The sequence below is a fragment of the Mastigoproctus giganteus genome, chromosome 6, assembly GCF_048544385.1.
Source record: "Mastigoproctus giganteus isolate SK-2022 chromosome 6, ASM4854438v1, whole genome shotgun sequence".
Taxonomy (NCBI): domain Eukaryota; kingdom Metazoa; phylum Arthropoda; class Arachnida; order Uropygi; family Thelyphonidae; genus Mastigoproctus; species Mastigoproctus giganteus.
The window spans coordinates 29963226-29980258 of record NC_143580.1 but is presented as its reverse complement, the minus strand read 5'-3'; the positions used below and the strand labels follow the sequence as shown (position 1 = coordinate 29980258).

The 17033-nt window shown below is 39.6% G+C and overlaps 1 protein-coding gene across 1 annotated transcript in view; it reads right to left on the bottom strand.

Moving 5' to 3' along the window:
- Window positions 1-16806, bottom strand: part of LOC150084125 (glutamate receptor ionotropic, delta-1-like) — a 34043-nt gene extending 17237 nt beyond the window's left edge. The window contains exons 1-5 of the mRNA XM_090376126.1: window positions 16747-16806; window positions 10490-10524; window positions 2619-2711; window positions 2075-2156; window positions 1600-1761 (exon numbers count right to left, since the gene is read on the bottom strand). Coding sequence (XP_090232252.1) covers window positions 1600-1761; window positions 2075-2156; window positions 2619-2711; window positions 10490-10524; window positions 16747-16806 — 432 coding nt within the window. The remainder of the gene's footprint in view (window positions 1-1599; window positions 1762-2074; window positions 2157-2618; window positions 2712-10489; window positions 10525-16746) is intronic.
- Window positions 16807-17033: the final 227 nt, after the last annotated feature.

Here is a 17033-nt window from a genome sequence, read left to right as displayed (position 1 = left end):
AAAGTTATACAGGGATAAAGGACAGCTGAACAGACATAGCCATCATAGCAGGTTGAAAGCTCCTACTCCTGAAAAATCAAGAAAAATGGCCAAAAGATATTTAAAATTACAGACTTGAACACTAGAGTATAATTCAACTAGGCCCTCCTCAGTGCCCCATCCAGATAGCGGGAAATACTGAAAATCTTCATTAAGACATTTATTGTAAAGATTCAAGAGCACAGAAAGACGAAGTTAATGAAACGTTTTTATGAATATGCCCCGAAGCATGTCCAGGCCAGGACAGATGGAGCTCTTGATCTTAGAGACGTCAATGTGAACTTCAGCTTGGATAAAGATGGGACAGAAGCAGTGAAGTTGTAGAATTTATTGCCTTGTCTGATTTCTGATGATTATGTCACAGCATCTGGTGAGTCGGCCGGCAGGAAATAAAGGTTCCGTAATGGAGTTAACTATTTCTTACCAGGTTAGGGTTTCGGATCCATTTGAAGGAAGATATCTATATACAACTGGAGAATGAATTGTATTTCGGGTTAGCCGACACATTATAGCTCAAAGGTCATTGTTTCCTGTGGAGGACACGTGGTTTTTTCCACGATTGGATTTTATGTATCGTAATAGATTTACATTTTATTTTTTCAGCTGATGATATTCACACTTAAATCTCTCAATCTCAGGTGGTGGTGGCCAGCTCCTCCTATGGAGCTGATAGATCCGTCTAGCTTGATGGATTCTGCGCCCAAGTGAAGTTAATTCATGGTTAACCATGGTGTAGGATGAGAAGGTGAAGTTTTCTTAAGGAGCAGCCAGGAAACAAAGCATTACTGATAAAAGTAGCAGAATTAGAAGCATTACGGTCATACAGATAGTTAACAGCCTCAGGTAAAAATTCCGAAATAATTGATACTTCAAAGCTAATCCGGCGGATATTTCTCGTGTAGAAGGTGCAGAGTAATCAATGGTCATAGTTTTACATCGTGGACAGAAACCAGGCTACACCTGGACGAAAACCTGGGTTTCTGGGAAAGAAAACCATGCTAATCTCGCAGATCAAGGTAGCATGGTTTTAATCCTGGTAGCTCGGGTTTTTCGTCCAGCAAAACAGAAAATCGACCTCAGAACACGCAATTTACAGGCAATATACACGGAGCAATATGGCCTTAGCAGCTGATCCTCCTAAAACCCTTCTACAAAAACAACATTAACATTATCATCCCACCCAAAATAGTTCCTCCAACTACCTGTCATGTTACTTCCTAAATAAACTATTCCTTTCTCTTAAGCAAAACTGGTTAAAACCATAAGGTTATATTTCGCCTTTCGGGGTGTATATTTTATGTATACTATGATCAGTTATCCTGTTTTTGATTATAACAATGTTATTAGTGGAGTCCCACAGGGTTCCATGTTGGGCACACTGTTGTTTTGTACATTTATCAAACAAAACAGTACAATCTTTGCCAATACCGACTAACTCGGCGTAGAATTCTTTCATTTAAATGGAAATTGTAAGCACCTATGGCTTTTCACACGATAGAGATGAACAGCGTTTGAATAATTTACATTCTAAAGTGAAGAAGATAATTTTTAACTACTTACACCACCTTTTAAGGCTTCGGAACAACTCAAAGAAGGGCTAATGACAGTTAAGTCATAAATACCAGACAGCGAATACGTGTGGTTATGCGTCATAAAAGAGGAATTCATCATCTGCTCAATGAACAGAATCCACCTGCTTGTAAACTTAGCTCTCGCATGTACCTGGAAGACAAAGAAATATATTAAAGGAATATTTAAGAATTAAATAAATTCACAGCAATATCAGTGTGGGAACATGTACAGTAATGGAGTCAAACTTTTCGCGGTATTTTCTTACCACTTCTTCATTGAGAGCTGTCTTTGGAATATCACTGTCACAAAAGATCGCTTCGGTCACAAGAAATGTATATATTTCCAATTAAGAAATAAACAATAAACATAATAATACCAAAATACATTTTATAAACATCAAATACTGATGCATGCATAAAAACTTTCAAGTCACATTTGTGTTGTTCAGTACATTAAGGTTTACCTTCTGAAGGCTGCTAAAAGCATGAGCAATGCTGTTACATCTGTAAAGAATGATCCATCGCATTTGATCATGAGCAACTGATCTGGAGGAAAAAGGATCATTGAAATCGTTGATATAATCAATCCCCTTCTGATCTTGGAAAAGCTTTAGAGAAATTCCCTTCTCGTATAGTTTTTGCAATTCAATCTCTCTGGTTACCAGCTCGGTATCTGAGAAATACATAAAGGAAAAAAGTAACTGCTCAATACGATATTTTGCAAAAGAGAAACTGGTGAATTCAGAACGTATGCAAAATTCTAGTGATATAAGAAGGTAAAACAAATGCTGTTTTTCATCAGATAATTTTTAATTTTAGAAATATTTTAACTGCTTATTGCTTAACGTTTTAGAATCATAAGATAACTGAACACTTTAGAGCATAGAAATTTTAGCCTAAATGAGAATGAAAATAACTAAACTTTCCTTAATTAGATGCGTGTTGCATTCTCTGTTTATCTGGAATGCTGAATACACCAGAGTATATGAAACACTAACGAAAATTTACCTTTTGTGGAATACAAATACAGGACGTTCCTGAAGTCTGTATTCCAATAATGAAGCTCTTTGCACACTTGTTTCATTGCAGAGTACTTCCAGCCTAATAAATATAAAAGAATAAATAAGCATAATGAAAAAAACTATTATTCACAGTTATTAATATTATTTAAAATATGTTAAGCAGTGCGTTATATTTCAGATGCTTTAGTAAATAGTAATAATTCATAATTTATAACCAAAATGTAGTATTAGAAGGATTTTAGGAGTCGGCGACTAAAGCCATATTGCTCCGTGTATACTGCCTGTAAATTATGTGTTCTGTGGGCAATTTTCTGTTTTCTGGATGAAAAGCTCGAGTTTCCAGGAGAAAAAAACCATGCTACCCTCGCCTGAGACCGACAAACTCGACAACATTGTGAAAAATGCCAATAAAAATTCCTCACGTCTTCATTAGGACTCGAACTCAAGTCTTTTCCACCCTGTTTGGGGAAAAACGCGATTCTACCAACTCTGCTACCCACAGGGTATAACCAACGCATGCAACAAACACAACAAAGATTTAATTTTAAAACTGATTGCTACTACTGACTGAAAAGTGTAACTGTGTTACCCACTACTGGCTTAATACAGTGGGCAGGTGTAATCTTTACTGATATTAACAGGGGATAACAAAGTTTTCTAGTATTCTTATCCTCGCGCAATACAGTGGTTGTAATCACTATCCTTCCACACAGTGTAGAAACATGTCTGAAATGATCGAATAACTCACTCAGCCACAATGGCTGAGTTATTCGGTCTCAAGCAAGGGTGGTTCCCAAAGGAAACTTAGTCTTTCGTCCATCAAACAAGCAAATCCACCACAGACTACATGTAATTTACGGATACACTATGCTAACGCCTCACAAGCCTTAGTTGCTTTGGTACTTCTGAGGGTGTATTTATGTGTGTACACACAGATAAATACACCCTCACTAAAACAGTGTGGCATTATTATGGAGTAACTGGCCCTGTTCCTGAGTAAATGAAGTAATCTCGCTAAGTGGTAAAAAATTTTCCCTTTAGAATCAAAAAGAATCAAATTCTTGGGGAGGGTAGAAGTTGGTTTAAATTTACAGAAGGGAACAGATACTTGATGGATGTTTAAGTCTTTTAGTGATCTTAGAGGGTGGTTATAAACTATCATATTTCTCTAATTCATTTGTTATTCCAACGACTAAGAGAAACTCGCTTACCTGAACAGTGGCATGTTTCTGAAACCATCAGGGCACATGAAAACAATGACAAAAGAAATACAGTTCTTCTCCACATTTCTCTGCTCAACTTTGAAAAATGTATGGTAAGGCTTGGAACAATTGGAAATGCTGAAGAATTTGTTGATACTTTGTTGCTAGGCAGCGTTAACTATTTGTCCCTTGCAGGCACTGACGTAAAGCAAACAGAATGCACTCTGTCATTTCGATTCTACAATCAGTGTTAAAGTAATTACACATCCAAATGGTAGAGGACATGCTATGTTTCATGTGGCACATTCCCTGTAGTTTATTATGTGATTCTGAATGAGGACCAACTATTTGTTATGAATTGTTAACTTTTACTTACAGGTTGGAACGCCTTTTCAATCAAATATTTCTTTTAGTTCTTTTCCATTTGCACACAGAGAGAGAGAGAAAGAGAATGTGTATTAATTCTTTCTACTATATGAATAGGAAATTTTTTGTGAATTTTATCCTTATAGTGGTAGACGAAGGGTGGCTTTAGAAAGTAATCCTTCGGTGCGAACTTCATTTAATAGATATTTATTTATTTTGTTTGCTCTTAATAAAAAAACAGTTATGGGGACTGTTAAAAAAGTAGTGGAGACACGGACAGTACACGTACTCGTGATATAGACTGCAGATAAGAGAGTTGTTGCTGTGGACTAAGAAGTGTAACTGTGTGCCTTGCAGCTGCTCTAGTCTATATAAACGTAGCAAGATCGGGATTACGTGTAAAATTCGTGATCAGGATTGAGCGTAAAATAATTCGTCGTAAATCTAAACGAATCGTAGCCCAGTCTACGATTTTGTTACTATGTCTAGATCAGTCATCGAACCCGAACATGTTACAACAAGTTGGAACTCGGTAAGACGCTTCAATTTCATGATGCAAAACCAGCGCCTTCGAATTTTTTGATAACGCTTCATATAAGAAAGTTTTCTAATTTTACATGATTTATAAGATGCACATACAAGGACATACTTAATTTTCGGTATGAATAATTATCCCAGTTATTCACTTTCACCCTAGAGGAGACTACAGTGTATATAAGCCTTGTCCTATTCATCCAAAGTGAAAAAAGACTGGGGTTCGAATCCGGTCAGTGACGTGAGGAATTTCTATGGGCTTTTTTTCCTTTGGTTTTTTTATCTCTCACAGCGTGGCTGAATTAGTCGGTCTCAAGGCGAGGACTGCATGGTATTTTTTCTCCGGGAAACTCGGGTTTCGTCCAATAAAAAGAAATTTCCAAAACGGAACACACGTAATTTAGAGGCATTATGTATAAAGCGCGATATGTTTGCTGATGAATCTAAAACACTAGACCACTAGAGCAACATCTACACTCGTTGATGACCCACAGAAAATAATATCAGGCAATAAATGGAATTAATGCAGCTTATTAACAGAGAAATCCATTAAATGAGGTCTATAAAAGTGCCATACTATACTGTTAATACTGTTCTGTTAATTTTGCTAGACAAAATTAACAGAACAAAATGCTTTTCAACAATATTTTATTGTCAACAGTTCCGCTAAAGGCAAATATTTGATGTAATGGACATCCTGGCATGCAAATTGCGATATAACGCATTTGCATGGCATCCTGCCATGCAAAAATTCAGAGCTGCACATTATGCAAATTATTCATGTCTATGAAAACATGGGTTGCAACCACATCACTTCATTCCCAGTTTTCGGCTTGGTCAGAGGGACAGCTACATATCCAGTACTCAGGATGGCAAGTCATCGTCTTTTAGATGATTCTTTCTGAATGGCCATTTGATAACTTGAAGCTGGGCAGTCGCAGATGGAGGCACATTGGCTTAAAGTGTCGTCTCGGCACAGGAAACGGTTTCGGGAAATAGGAATCATTACAAGAAGTGTCCAAGATCGCCTGAGGGCTATACCAACTAGAACAGACCTCCATCTGGCTCTTTTTATTTTCTTAAAATAATAATTTTATAATTCCCTTTATTTAATTAATTTTATGTTTCTAAATAGATCTATTATAAGAATTTGGCCAACATTTCACCCGAAAATCCTTTTTGTGTTCGGCAAACCATTCTACACTGAAAGAACAGAATTCATGGGATTCCTGGACCTTGGGCAACTTCCTCCACCCAGGAATGCGACAGAATTATGGACAGCGGTGCAGCAAGAATGGATGGAAGTACCTGGGAAGTTTTTGTGAACCAGTGGACTCAATGCCTCGCCGCGTGACTGCCCTTATCCCGACAAAAGGTGGGCCTACCTGTTACTAGGTAGGTATTCCATGATTTCTGTCCACTCAGTGTGGAACAACACTGCTAACTGGGCAGAGCACATTATCCTTCTGGCACAAAGCTGTGCTGTCCGGGTTGTTATTGTAGTAAGGCTTTAAGAGCATCAGCGACTAAGGCCCAATTGCTTCATGACACACGCAATTTGTTCTGAGGTCGATTTTCTGTTTACTGGACGAAAAATCCGTGTTTCCAGAGGAAAAAACCAAGATACCTACCCCGAGACCGACTAATTTAGCCACATTGTGAAAAAGGCCCGTCATTGGCAGGACTCGAACTCAGATCTTTTCCACCCGATGTAGGGAGGACGGCGAACCTTCCAACTATGCTACCCGCGATGGCCTGCTGTCCCGAAAGACACTCATCAGGATTGGGGAGGGTGTACCTGATCAGCCACAATGAATAGTACTATAGCACTAGTATACTATTATTTTTAGGCCACCCGAATAATTAAATTCATCTGTCGTGCTGTATGTCTTATGTCTGTTAATTGCGTGTGCTCTATGGTCGATCTGTCTGTTTTTCTGGAAGAAAAACTCCAGTTTCAGGAGGAAAAACCTTGCTATCTACTCCTGAGACCGACTAACTCAGCCACGGAGTGGAAAAAGCCGATTAAAGTTCCTCGCGTCATCGACGGAATTCGAACTCGAGCCTTTTCCATCCGGTGTAGGGAGGACGGTGACGGTACTACTGTGCTACCCACGCAGACTACACAATGAACAGGAAGTTTATAGCATTTAGAGTGTGGTCTAGGGTTATAAACTCCAAGGGATTCCCAGGAAAACATCGTCCATACCAAAACATTGTAGCCACCACCAACCTGTTTCTATTGGACCGTGATTCCTCTGACGTGAGAGTGAACAATTTTACGCCATATCCTCCCTCTACCATTTACACTGCATTGCGCAAAACGTGATTCATCTGAAACCAGATTTTCTTCTCAATGGTCCAATAACTCTCTGTTCGGATGCAAACTTTAGGCGTCGTTAGCAAAGGGTGGCTGTAAGGATAAGGATAAGCAAATAGTGGCTGTAGCCTTGACCGGAAGCTAACTCCGCAGGCCTACACAGAGGGGTGTTCGTTTGGTCTTAAAATGACGCTGTTTAGTCGCCCGCGGTTAAAGCCCTTGGCCAAAAAAAACTGTATTTTTAAGGCCAACCAAACACTAACTTATAGGTCCATGTGTACCGTGTCCATAAATTGTGTTTGTTCTCTGGTTCATCTGCCTGTTTTGCAGCGCTAAAAATCGAAGTTTCCAGAGGAAACAACCTTACTCTTCACCCCTGAGATCGACTAACTCAACCACGGAGTGAAAACAGCCCATAAAAGTTCTTCGCATCATTGATGGAATTCAAACTCGAACCATTTCTACCCCGTCTGGGGAGGACGGTGATTGTAACCATTGTGCTACCGGACAGACACATCCTGCGGTCGGCAGTTCCACTGCTTTCCATCCATCGACTGACGAAAGGTGGGGCAGCCTACGTTCACCACGACCATCGATGAGGGGCGAATACCCGCCATTGGCTAGGTGACTGCTGCTCTGTCCACTATTCGTCCTTTCTTGGACCACCTAAATACAGCACTCCAAGAACACCTCACAAAATTTGCAGTTGCTGCAATTCTGCCAACTTTCAACCGGTACCCAACAATCATGCATTTTTCGAAGTCTGTCAGATCACCTCTCCTGTCCATTTGGAGAAAGTATTATGGTACTCAAACGACGAATCTGCAAATATCACATTTACCAGTTCCCAACGCGACATATGCTCCAAATAATAGGGAGAAACAGTGGATTGCTAAAACACGCTCAAGGTGGTCATAATCTTTTGTGTGGAGTGTGTATATAGTGATTTATAATGTCTCATCTGCTATACAACGCTGTTCTTCCTTTATAGCCCATTCTGAATATTAACGAGTCCTGCTTTGAATTCCCCAACAGCCAGTACTTGTTTTCTTCTCAGAACACGTTCACATACGTGGCAGCAAGTTTATAATATATTTTTTGCGATGTGCTGCATTTTGCACGCAAAATTAGGATGATGCATTGTGCTTCAGTGTTCATGTATTATCTTCTATTCGATACTGATAACGACACACGGTTAGCCCTTAGCACGTTACAATAGAGTTAATGTTTATTAACTGTTTTCTAATTCTTGTTGCGTCTGTTTTATCTTAATTTCTGCAAACCCAGTTTTGCAGATATCCAATAAAAATATATTAACTTACCTTTTCCTATTAAGCTTCCATATAAGAGCCAGGCAACATGTAGCAGGTTACTTTATGGTGAGGCAGGGGCAGGTCGTCCTGAGGGTGAAAGGGGTACACTGCACCCAGGCGTCGACGTTCTAGGGACGCCTGAAAACCTGAAATTTACAAGTACGTATGAAGAGAATTTTAAAGCGAGACGCCGAATTTGAATTGGTACCGGGGCACCACATAGGAGCGCTCCTGTGGTGAGAGGATAATGCGAGACGAAATCAATGTCAATATACAAGAAGACAGTAGCAGCTCCCTTAGGAACCAGCAGTAAAAACCAAAACTGGAAAAGGAAGAAACAAAATTAATTACCTTCATAAAACAGACTTTACAAATTCATTCATAAAAATTCAAGGTTAGAACTTTAGTTATAAAATTAATTTGAGAAAAAAATGCCGGTTAATAATTGAATAAATGAATTAAATGAACTGAATGATACTTAAATATTTTGCCTGCAAGTATCTTTTAAAAGGAAATAAGGAATCATTGCAAAAAATGTACAGTACGATTAATGATATTTATTGATTTTCTTCCTTTTTTTCTTTATTTTCCTCCCCACATGTCTATTCTTGACCCCTGCTTTGAAATTTAATTTGAGATGAATCGCTTTCCCTCAACGCTGGACTGCAAAAAAAAGTCTTTGACCGGAGCAGACAACTTCTTAGATTTGCAACTTCAACTCTACCTCCTGATTGTTCGATCACAAAAGGAACAGCGATTTCCTCTTGTGATCGAACCGTCGACCACCTGTTGTACTACATCTTGATGGTGTAGTACAACGGGTGGTTGACCCTAGTATGAAAGGGTCTGAGAGTGAAAGTGACTGTGCGGCTGACCTCCTTGGAGAGGAGATTTTTATGTTGACACCTTTTGGCTAAACATCTCTATTTTTTGTTCTCGCATTTTTATCGATCTTAAGCACCCGGCGTTAAGGGCAGAACAGAACGAGTATATCTGGCCTTTCTCCTCATGGATAGAGGAAGTGGTCATTTCAGCTGCGGAAAGAAGAAGAAGTCAGAATGTGCCAAATCAGATAATAAGGCGGTTGTGACAAGATATGAAATCCCAACTTCCGAGAAAGATCAATGGTTGCAACATCAGTGTCGTACGTAATCGTGAAGCAGCAACACGCCTTTGCTGAACATTTCTTGTCGCTTTTCCTTAATTGCCACATATAATTGCTTCAGTAAGTTGCTGTAGTAAAGTGCATTGATTGTGATACCCTTTCTCAGATAATCTGTAACGATAACGCCCATCTCATCCCCAATAAACTGGCAGCAAACATCTTTCTTGCAGATGGTTTCACTTTGGCTTTTTGGGAATTGGTGATGATGGATGTTTCCATTCTTTCGAAACCCGTTTTGTTTCTCAGTCAAAGTGATGTATCCATGATTCATCCGTATGCGAAGAAAAACAGGTCAGGATCGTTGTCACATGCGGCAATCAGTCCACTAGAGCAGGCCTGCCTTTTTGCTTTCTGAAGACATTGAGAAAGCGATGAATCCACAGTGCCAGACCTTATTCATATTCAAATCATTGTGAATTATTTTCTCCACTGATTCATAATTTATTCGGGTCCCAGCAACTATCTGTTTAATTTTTATCTGATGGTCATTGAGGATCAGCTATTTAATTTTCTCCACAAATTCAACAGTGTGAGACATGGATGGTCACCCACTTCTCATCATGTAGGCTCTACCAACCGCACTTGAACTGTCTCCCCAATGTTTTACAACGTCATACGACGGACAGATATCCCATAACCGTAGACATCTCTTCATGGATAGTCCTTGACTATCCATGAAGAGTTGGCTTCATGGATAGTCGAGGAGATCATGAATGATAGGCCTTGCAAAAATAGGAATTTATACTGTATCGATATTAAACTTTATCCATGATGACACCCTGTCACACATTGAGCACTGTAACAAAAGAATAAGCGTTTTATATATTTACTTTTAAAATTAGGGCAAATCTTAGCACAGTGCGATGACAGATTCTTAAGACGACCCTCCACGACCAATCAGGGCTCAATAGGTACAGCTTAAATTCCCTAAATGGAAAAAGGAATTCTTTTTCTCACCTGAATAATGCAATATTTTCGAACAAATGAAGATACTGAAAATAAAAGATATCAAAAACAAATATTTGTACGCAAAAATCATGCTTACCTCCCCTTTGTAAATATGGCGATATACTTTTCTTAATAAAAGCTCACACAAGTCGGATTGCTAGGTAAAAAGTGAAGTTTACTTCGTAAAAAACCGTTGCTGTCCTTCGGTTGTTGTCATTTCACCATCGAAGATATTAAGGCACACATAATAAAAAAGAGTAACCACATTTTTATTGTAAAAATCACTACAATGGATGGAAATCATACTGAACTTCCCATTTTATGGGTCGTCCTTTTTATTTGTTTTCTACTTTGGGCATCGAAGAATAGGTGCATTTCTTCTGCAGCGAATTCTTGCGTTTTCAATGTCATTTTTTTATTTCAAGAGGAGATCATGAATGGGCTTCAATACGAAAAATGGTTGGTGTAGGGATTTAGGCACCTCATCAACTGAGGCCATAATGCGTCGTACATAAATCACTGTAAATTGCGGGTGTTCTGGTCGATTTGCTGTTACATGGATGAAAAACCATAATTTCCAGGAAGGAAAAAAACATGCGATCTTCCCTGAAACCGATTAACTCAGCCACGTTGTGAAAAAGACCCATAAAAATTCTTCGTGTCATTGACAGGATTTAAACTGTCGTCATTTCCACTCGGTATGGGGAAAGGACAGTGATAATACCAACTGCACAAGCCACGATGGTATGAAAAATGCTAACGTACACTGTTCCACAAAATTAACAAAGCACGTGGAAAACGTGCAGCTTGCGATGAAGCAGGACAAAATTTGGTATGGTGGTGTTCCGTGGAATAACGATGAAATGAGTAGATAGTGAGAAACTTCGGGCAGGTATATTTATAGAGGTTGTATAAGAATTATCAAAAAGGTCACATTACAGAAGTCAATACAAGATTCTCGAAAATATGGTCACATCATATCATTACAGCATATGATACCCTCCAATGGCTAAACACACCTGAGAGTGGTGAACTGTACTCGACATAACGATGTCTACAAGATTCTGTGGCAATAAATCCCATCCTTTCACCAGCAAAGACATTAACTCATCAAGCGAGCAAGGAGTTGGCTGTCGGCATGCAATGCGACGCCCAAGGGCGACCCACACATGTTCGATCGGATTTAAGCCTGTGAGCGTGCTGGCCACGGCAGTCGCTTCGATATCTTCAGTTTCAAATATTGTTCCATCACGTGAACTCTATGTGAAGCGGCATTGTCGTCCATAAAAAGGAAATTTGGGCCAACTACACCCCTAAAAAGTCGCACATACGGTTTGAGGATCAAAAAAAAAAAAAAAAAAACAAATTATGACATTAGGGTCCCCCGTATATGATTACATCTGCTCATATATTTATTCTATCTGTAAATTACATGTGTTCTTTGGTCGATTTGTCTGTTTTGCTTGCCAAAAAACCTCCAGTTTTCTGGGGAGAGGGAAACCTTGCTATCTACGCCTGAGACCGACTAACTCAGTCACGGAGTGAAAAAAGTCGATTAAAGTTCCTCGCGTCATCGACGGGATTCGAACGCGGGCCTTTTCCACCAGGTGTGGAGTGGACGGTGACGATACCACTGTGCTACCCGTGCAGACAAGGTTCGAGGATCAGTTCTCGGTACCGTATCAAAAACACGAAGAAGGGTGCAGACGTTGATCAGTATTCTGATACACATGAGAACACCGGCTCCACCGTAAGTGTCCCTTTCTCTGATTTTGGACGGATGGTGTTGCATTCCTTGTTGTCTCCAAATGAAATAACGTCTAGAATCTTATTGTAAGCTAAAACGGGACTCATCAAAAAATAGTACTGTACCGCATTTGTCAGGGCTCCAAGTGACATTTTCATGGCAAAAAGTTTGGACGAGCTCTGCAGTCGTTTGGGGATAATGGGTTACAAACCACTGGCTTCCTTGCGTAGAGTCTATTTGAATTGAGTCTTCTTAACGTAGTCTGGTAGTAAACGTTTTCACCCGTGTCTGTAGCAACCAAACATAAATTACATGCTTCCGTCCTCACAAAAATCATCCAGTAGACCCCCCCCCCCCCTGAACTTATTCAAACTCTCAGCCTCAACTATCTGCAAGGGCAAATTGTTCCAGTTATTAAAGATTCGCTGGCTAAAATAAAACTTCCTACAATATAATCTAAACCTTAACCCATGTAATTTGTATTCATGACCCCATAGTTCTGGAATTCTTTATAACAGTGAGAATTCCATCTTCATTCATTTTATTAATCCCTCCCAGAGCCTTATAAACCTCAATCAGGTCAACTCTAAGGTGCCTGGTTTTCAAGATTTGTAGCCCACATAATCGGTGTCCCTCCTCATATGGTCTTCCTTCTGCCGATCTTACCTTTCGAGACGCCCGTCTTTGGACCCTCTCAAGAAGCTCGTTGTCTTTTTGCAGATGAGTTTTCTTCATACTTAAACTCACTATTCCAAATATGGTCTTACAATTGCCTTGTACAGTGGGATTATGACTTCCCTATCTCTACATGATAACATTCGATAAAATATCGACAGGACACCGTGAGCTCTCCTGACTGCCTCTCTACACTGTTCAGAAATTTTCTAACTGCCCGTATTGCAACACCCAGGTTCCTTTCCTACTCCAATGTGTTTAATTCAACCTACCAAGTGTATAATTTATTTGTGTGTTGCTACCTTGCATTCTCCAAGTGCATTATAATGCTCCTAGCAGCATTATAACATAGCTGCCACTTCTCTGACCATTTTTGAAGTGTGTTCAAGTCATCCTGAAGGAGCACTGCTTGGCACTGATCATTAATGCCTCTCCCAATCTTTACGCAATCTGAAAATTTTCGTTGATGTCATTTATGAAAATACCGGTTGTATAAGTTTAAGAACAGATAGCGGTCTGTTCTGGTTTAAGTGGCCTTCGGAAAACCTTGGCCAGCTCTTCTTATAATGGTACCCGTCTTCTGAAACTGCTTACATATTAAATTGCGCTTTTATTATGGCTTGATTCTCATATTATCTATAACCCGAATTAGTTTCCGAACATCCCAAAATGAGACATATTTAGAGATGACGGTGTGATCTGGAATCAGTGTAGAGGTCTGCTTTAACTACTGCAAGGAACTCTCACTCCAATAATTAATCGAGATGAGACCTCGATCATTACGCAGTTGAAATTGGTACCAAAACTGTCTAGCCATCTAAGAATTACCTCACCTACCCATGTGTATTGTGTCTGTAAACTGCACGTATCCTCTGGCTTCCTTGAAACACCCAGATCCCTTTGCCTGTTTTTCTGAACAAAAAATCCGTGTTTACCGTGGGGATGGGTGGCTACCTTGCTGTCCTCTCTTGAGACCGACTAATTCAGCCACCGAGTGAAAAAAGCCAATAAAAGTTCTTAGCATAACTGACGGGATTCGACTCTAGCCTCTTCCACCTAACCAACACAATTCGATTTAAATACCTGCTGTCTCATTCTTGGAGTACCTAATTTCTGCCACATTTCTTCTTTTTAGAGCCGCATTCTCCTTTCATCTTCCACTCACTGTATACTTTTAAGATGGTTGCTTTCGACACACCAGTGAATTCCTTTGTTTTCTCAATTGTGGTTCCTCTTCAACGTATTCCAACAATAACACCTTTCTGAAAATCAGAAAGATCATATGTTTTCCCGGATAGACTAAGAGGGCCCCAGAGAAGTGTACATTATCTGACATTAAAGAATTTGAGGATCATACTATGTGACCACTTACATTTCCTTACCTTATGTTTAATTTTCTGCTGAAGCCAATTGAAACAATATTTCTAATTTTTTGTTCAGTATCTATATATTTTTCATTGTACTAGCAGTCTAGAAGATCTAGCCAACCAATAAATGACACACTAATATAATTACTTTAGTTCATACACAGCTGTTATGCGGTCGACAGTTCTGGTTGGTCACTGACATTTTCTTGTCGTCTGTATCGTTCGGATGATTCTTCTGACGTAAGACACTTCATTATCTCAGCAGACCAAATTGTACATGTTCAGTTCACGATTCTTCCGGCTAATAGAGCTGGATACCTGAGCTTAACCAGACAATTTCAAGACACACCCTGAACTACAATAAGGATCAAGTCGAACGACACCAATGGTTTGCTACCTCTTCGTTCCAGTCATCATTTATTTGAGATTTTATTTGAGTCACGATGGTCACTTAAACATTTTTGAGATATTTTTTCCTGTAAAAGTACCTTAGTTTCCTGTGAGACCACTATTGAAACCCTTCCCGTGGAAAAGGGCATATCAGAAACGAAGAGGAGGGGAGGCGTTATGATTATTTACCATCGTAATTTTTCACTTTCCTGCCTGACAACCAGAAGCTCTGATCGCTTTGAAGCTTTGTATGCCAATGTAACATGTGGAAATCACTTGATCCAAATTTGTCTAATTTATTTCCCACTTGATCATACGCAAGACTCCAGGGATGAATTGCAGTCGTGGCTCGCGACCCACCTCACCTCTGATAAACAATCTTTCTTACCGGGGCTTCAATAACCCCACCGCCCACTCCCTAGACACTCTGAAGCTAGACGAGAATTGCCTTCATCGAAAGTTGAGGGCTGGATTTCCTTGATTCAACCTACAAGGGGCAGCCAGGGATTAGGCCTCGTATTTCATCTCCCTGCAGATTTGACGCCCACAATACTGACCTTTACTTTTAATTCTGATCACAACCCACTCACCTTTGCCTTTACGTTCCCGGCGAGGCATCCTAAAGATGATGGAGTCCTGACCAAAACCAATTTCTCGGTTGATTTCATCAAACAAGACGTCATAATGAGTTTTCTCACCTCAACCAACTGGGCAACACTTTCCAACCTGCTGATCGAAGAAGCCATTAATGGTCTTGCTTCCTTCTTGACGGCAATAGCAATTCATGGAGCTTCAAAAACCATCAGAATCTGTAAATGGACAAAACCATGGTTCTTAAGAGATCTAAAGCCCGCTTTTCTGTATAAGCAACTTGTCTTTTTCATGAAATGGAAGAGTACTGGAATCAAAAGTGATTTCATTAGCTTTAAAAAAGAAACGTGCATTTTTTTTTTTCTGAAGCAAAAACGACACGCCAGCAATAGATACATAGCTATCAGATTAGTATGCTCAAAGCGGCCATTTGCAAAGCAATACAAAGATATTCAGATGGATGACAGCCTTTTCATTGAGCGGGTAGACAATACTTTTGGTGAGAGTTACGTAAAGAAAGAATCGAATCCGCTCATCTCCATCTCATTACGTGATTTAACTCCCCTGTCTAGCTTAACATCACGAAGGAGAATCTGATGAAAGTAATAAACAAGTTACCAAACAAAGCTACCGTCGGTCCTGATAGATTTCCCTTGTTCATCATTAAAATGTTCTGTCTTCATTGTGGATGTTCTTTTACACATCTTTGATGAAATTTTGCGAAGTGCTCCAGATTTGGACACCTTGCTGCGTCAAGCCCATTCCAAAGAATTTGAAGCCAAAAACTGCGAAGGAATTTCGTTCGATCTCAGTGGACTCTTCCCTGCTTAAATTTTTTGAAAAGGCAATCCTAACTCAACATTGAGCACTGTTTTCATCAGAGACCACGCCACCTTCACACCGTGGTCCCTGGGAGATCTACTACCACCAATCTTCTTCAACCTCTCTTTAACATACAGGAAGCTTTAAAATCTCGAACACAGCTAGACATAATTTTTCTTGACGTTAAACATCAAACTTAATGTTCCATCTACTAGATGGAACATTAAGTTTGATGTTTGATGTTTGAGATGTTTGATGTTCCATCTACTAGATGGAACATCAAACATCTACGATCCGACCTGTCCTCAACCGAATTAGCTCACTCAGTCATATGTTCCCAGCACACAAGAATAGACTCCATAAGGATCTAAATATTAATCCCAAGGCAATTTGCGTGGACCAGGCCTGCATATCAAAAGTTCTTGCTGGTACTTACTCAGCCTTGCAATTTTAGACGCTTCAATTCTCCTTCGCTCTCCGTGGGCTTCTGTGATTGATGATGACCTTTGAGGATGTTTAAAGATGAGGATTACAGCAGGTCTTAGCCTACTGTAATTAATTTAACTGGATCTCTGTGTCTTTTATATTACTCAACGTATTGTCTTAATCTTATAATTGTGTTTATCCTCCTAGCAAATGTTTGCTGTTTAGGGATGGATGCAACTTTTCATTACCTGAATAACTAATACCATTCCATAAAACGTCACAAGACATATTCCAGTAAGTGCTGCCATCTCTTTTCAGTGTATCCAAGTAATTGTAGGCGGTTTACAATAGATGTAGCATGAAAATGGCCCATAAATCTTCCCCTCATCAAGAAGCGTTTCTCAATTTCGACCTTCTGTGAAACATTCTCGTAACTACGATGCTCAATCAATATGTATATAATTACTTTTCCTCAAAAATAATTATGGAAACATTGATTAATTAAAAATAAAATCCAAACATTAACACAGCAGTA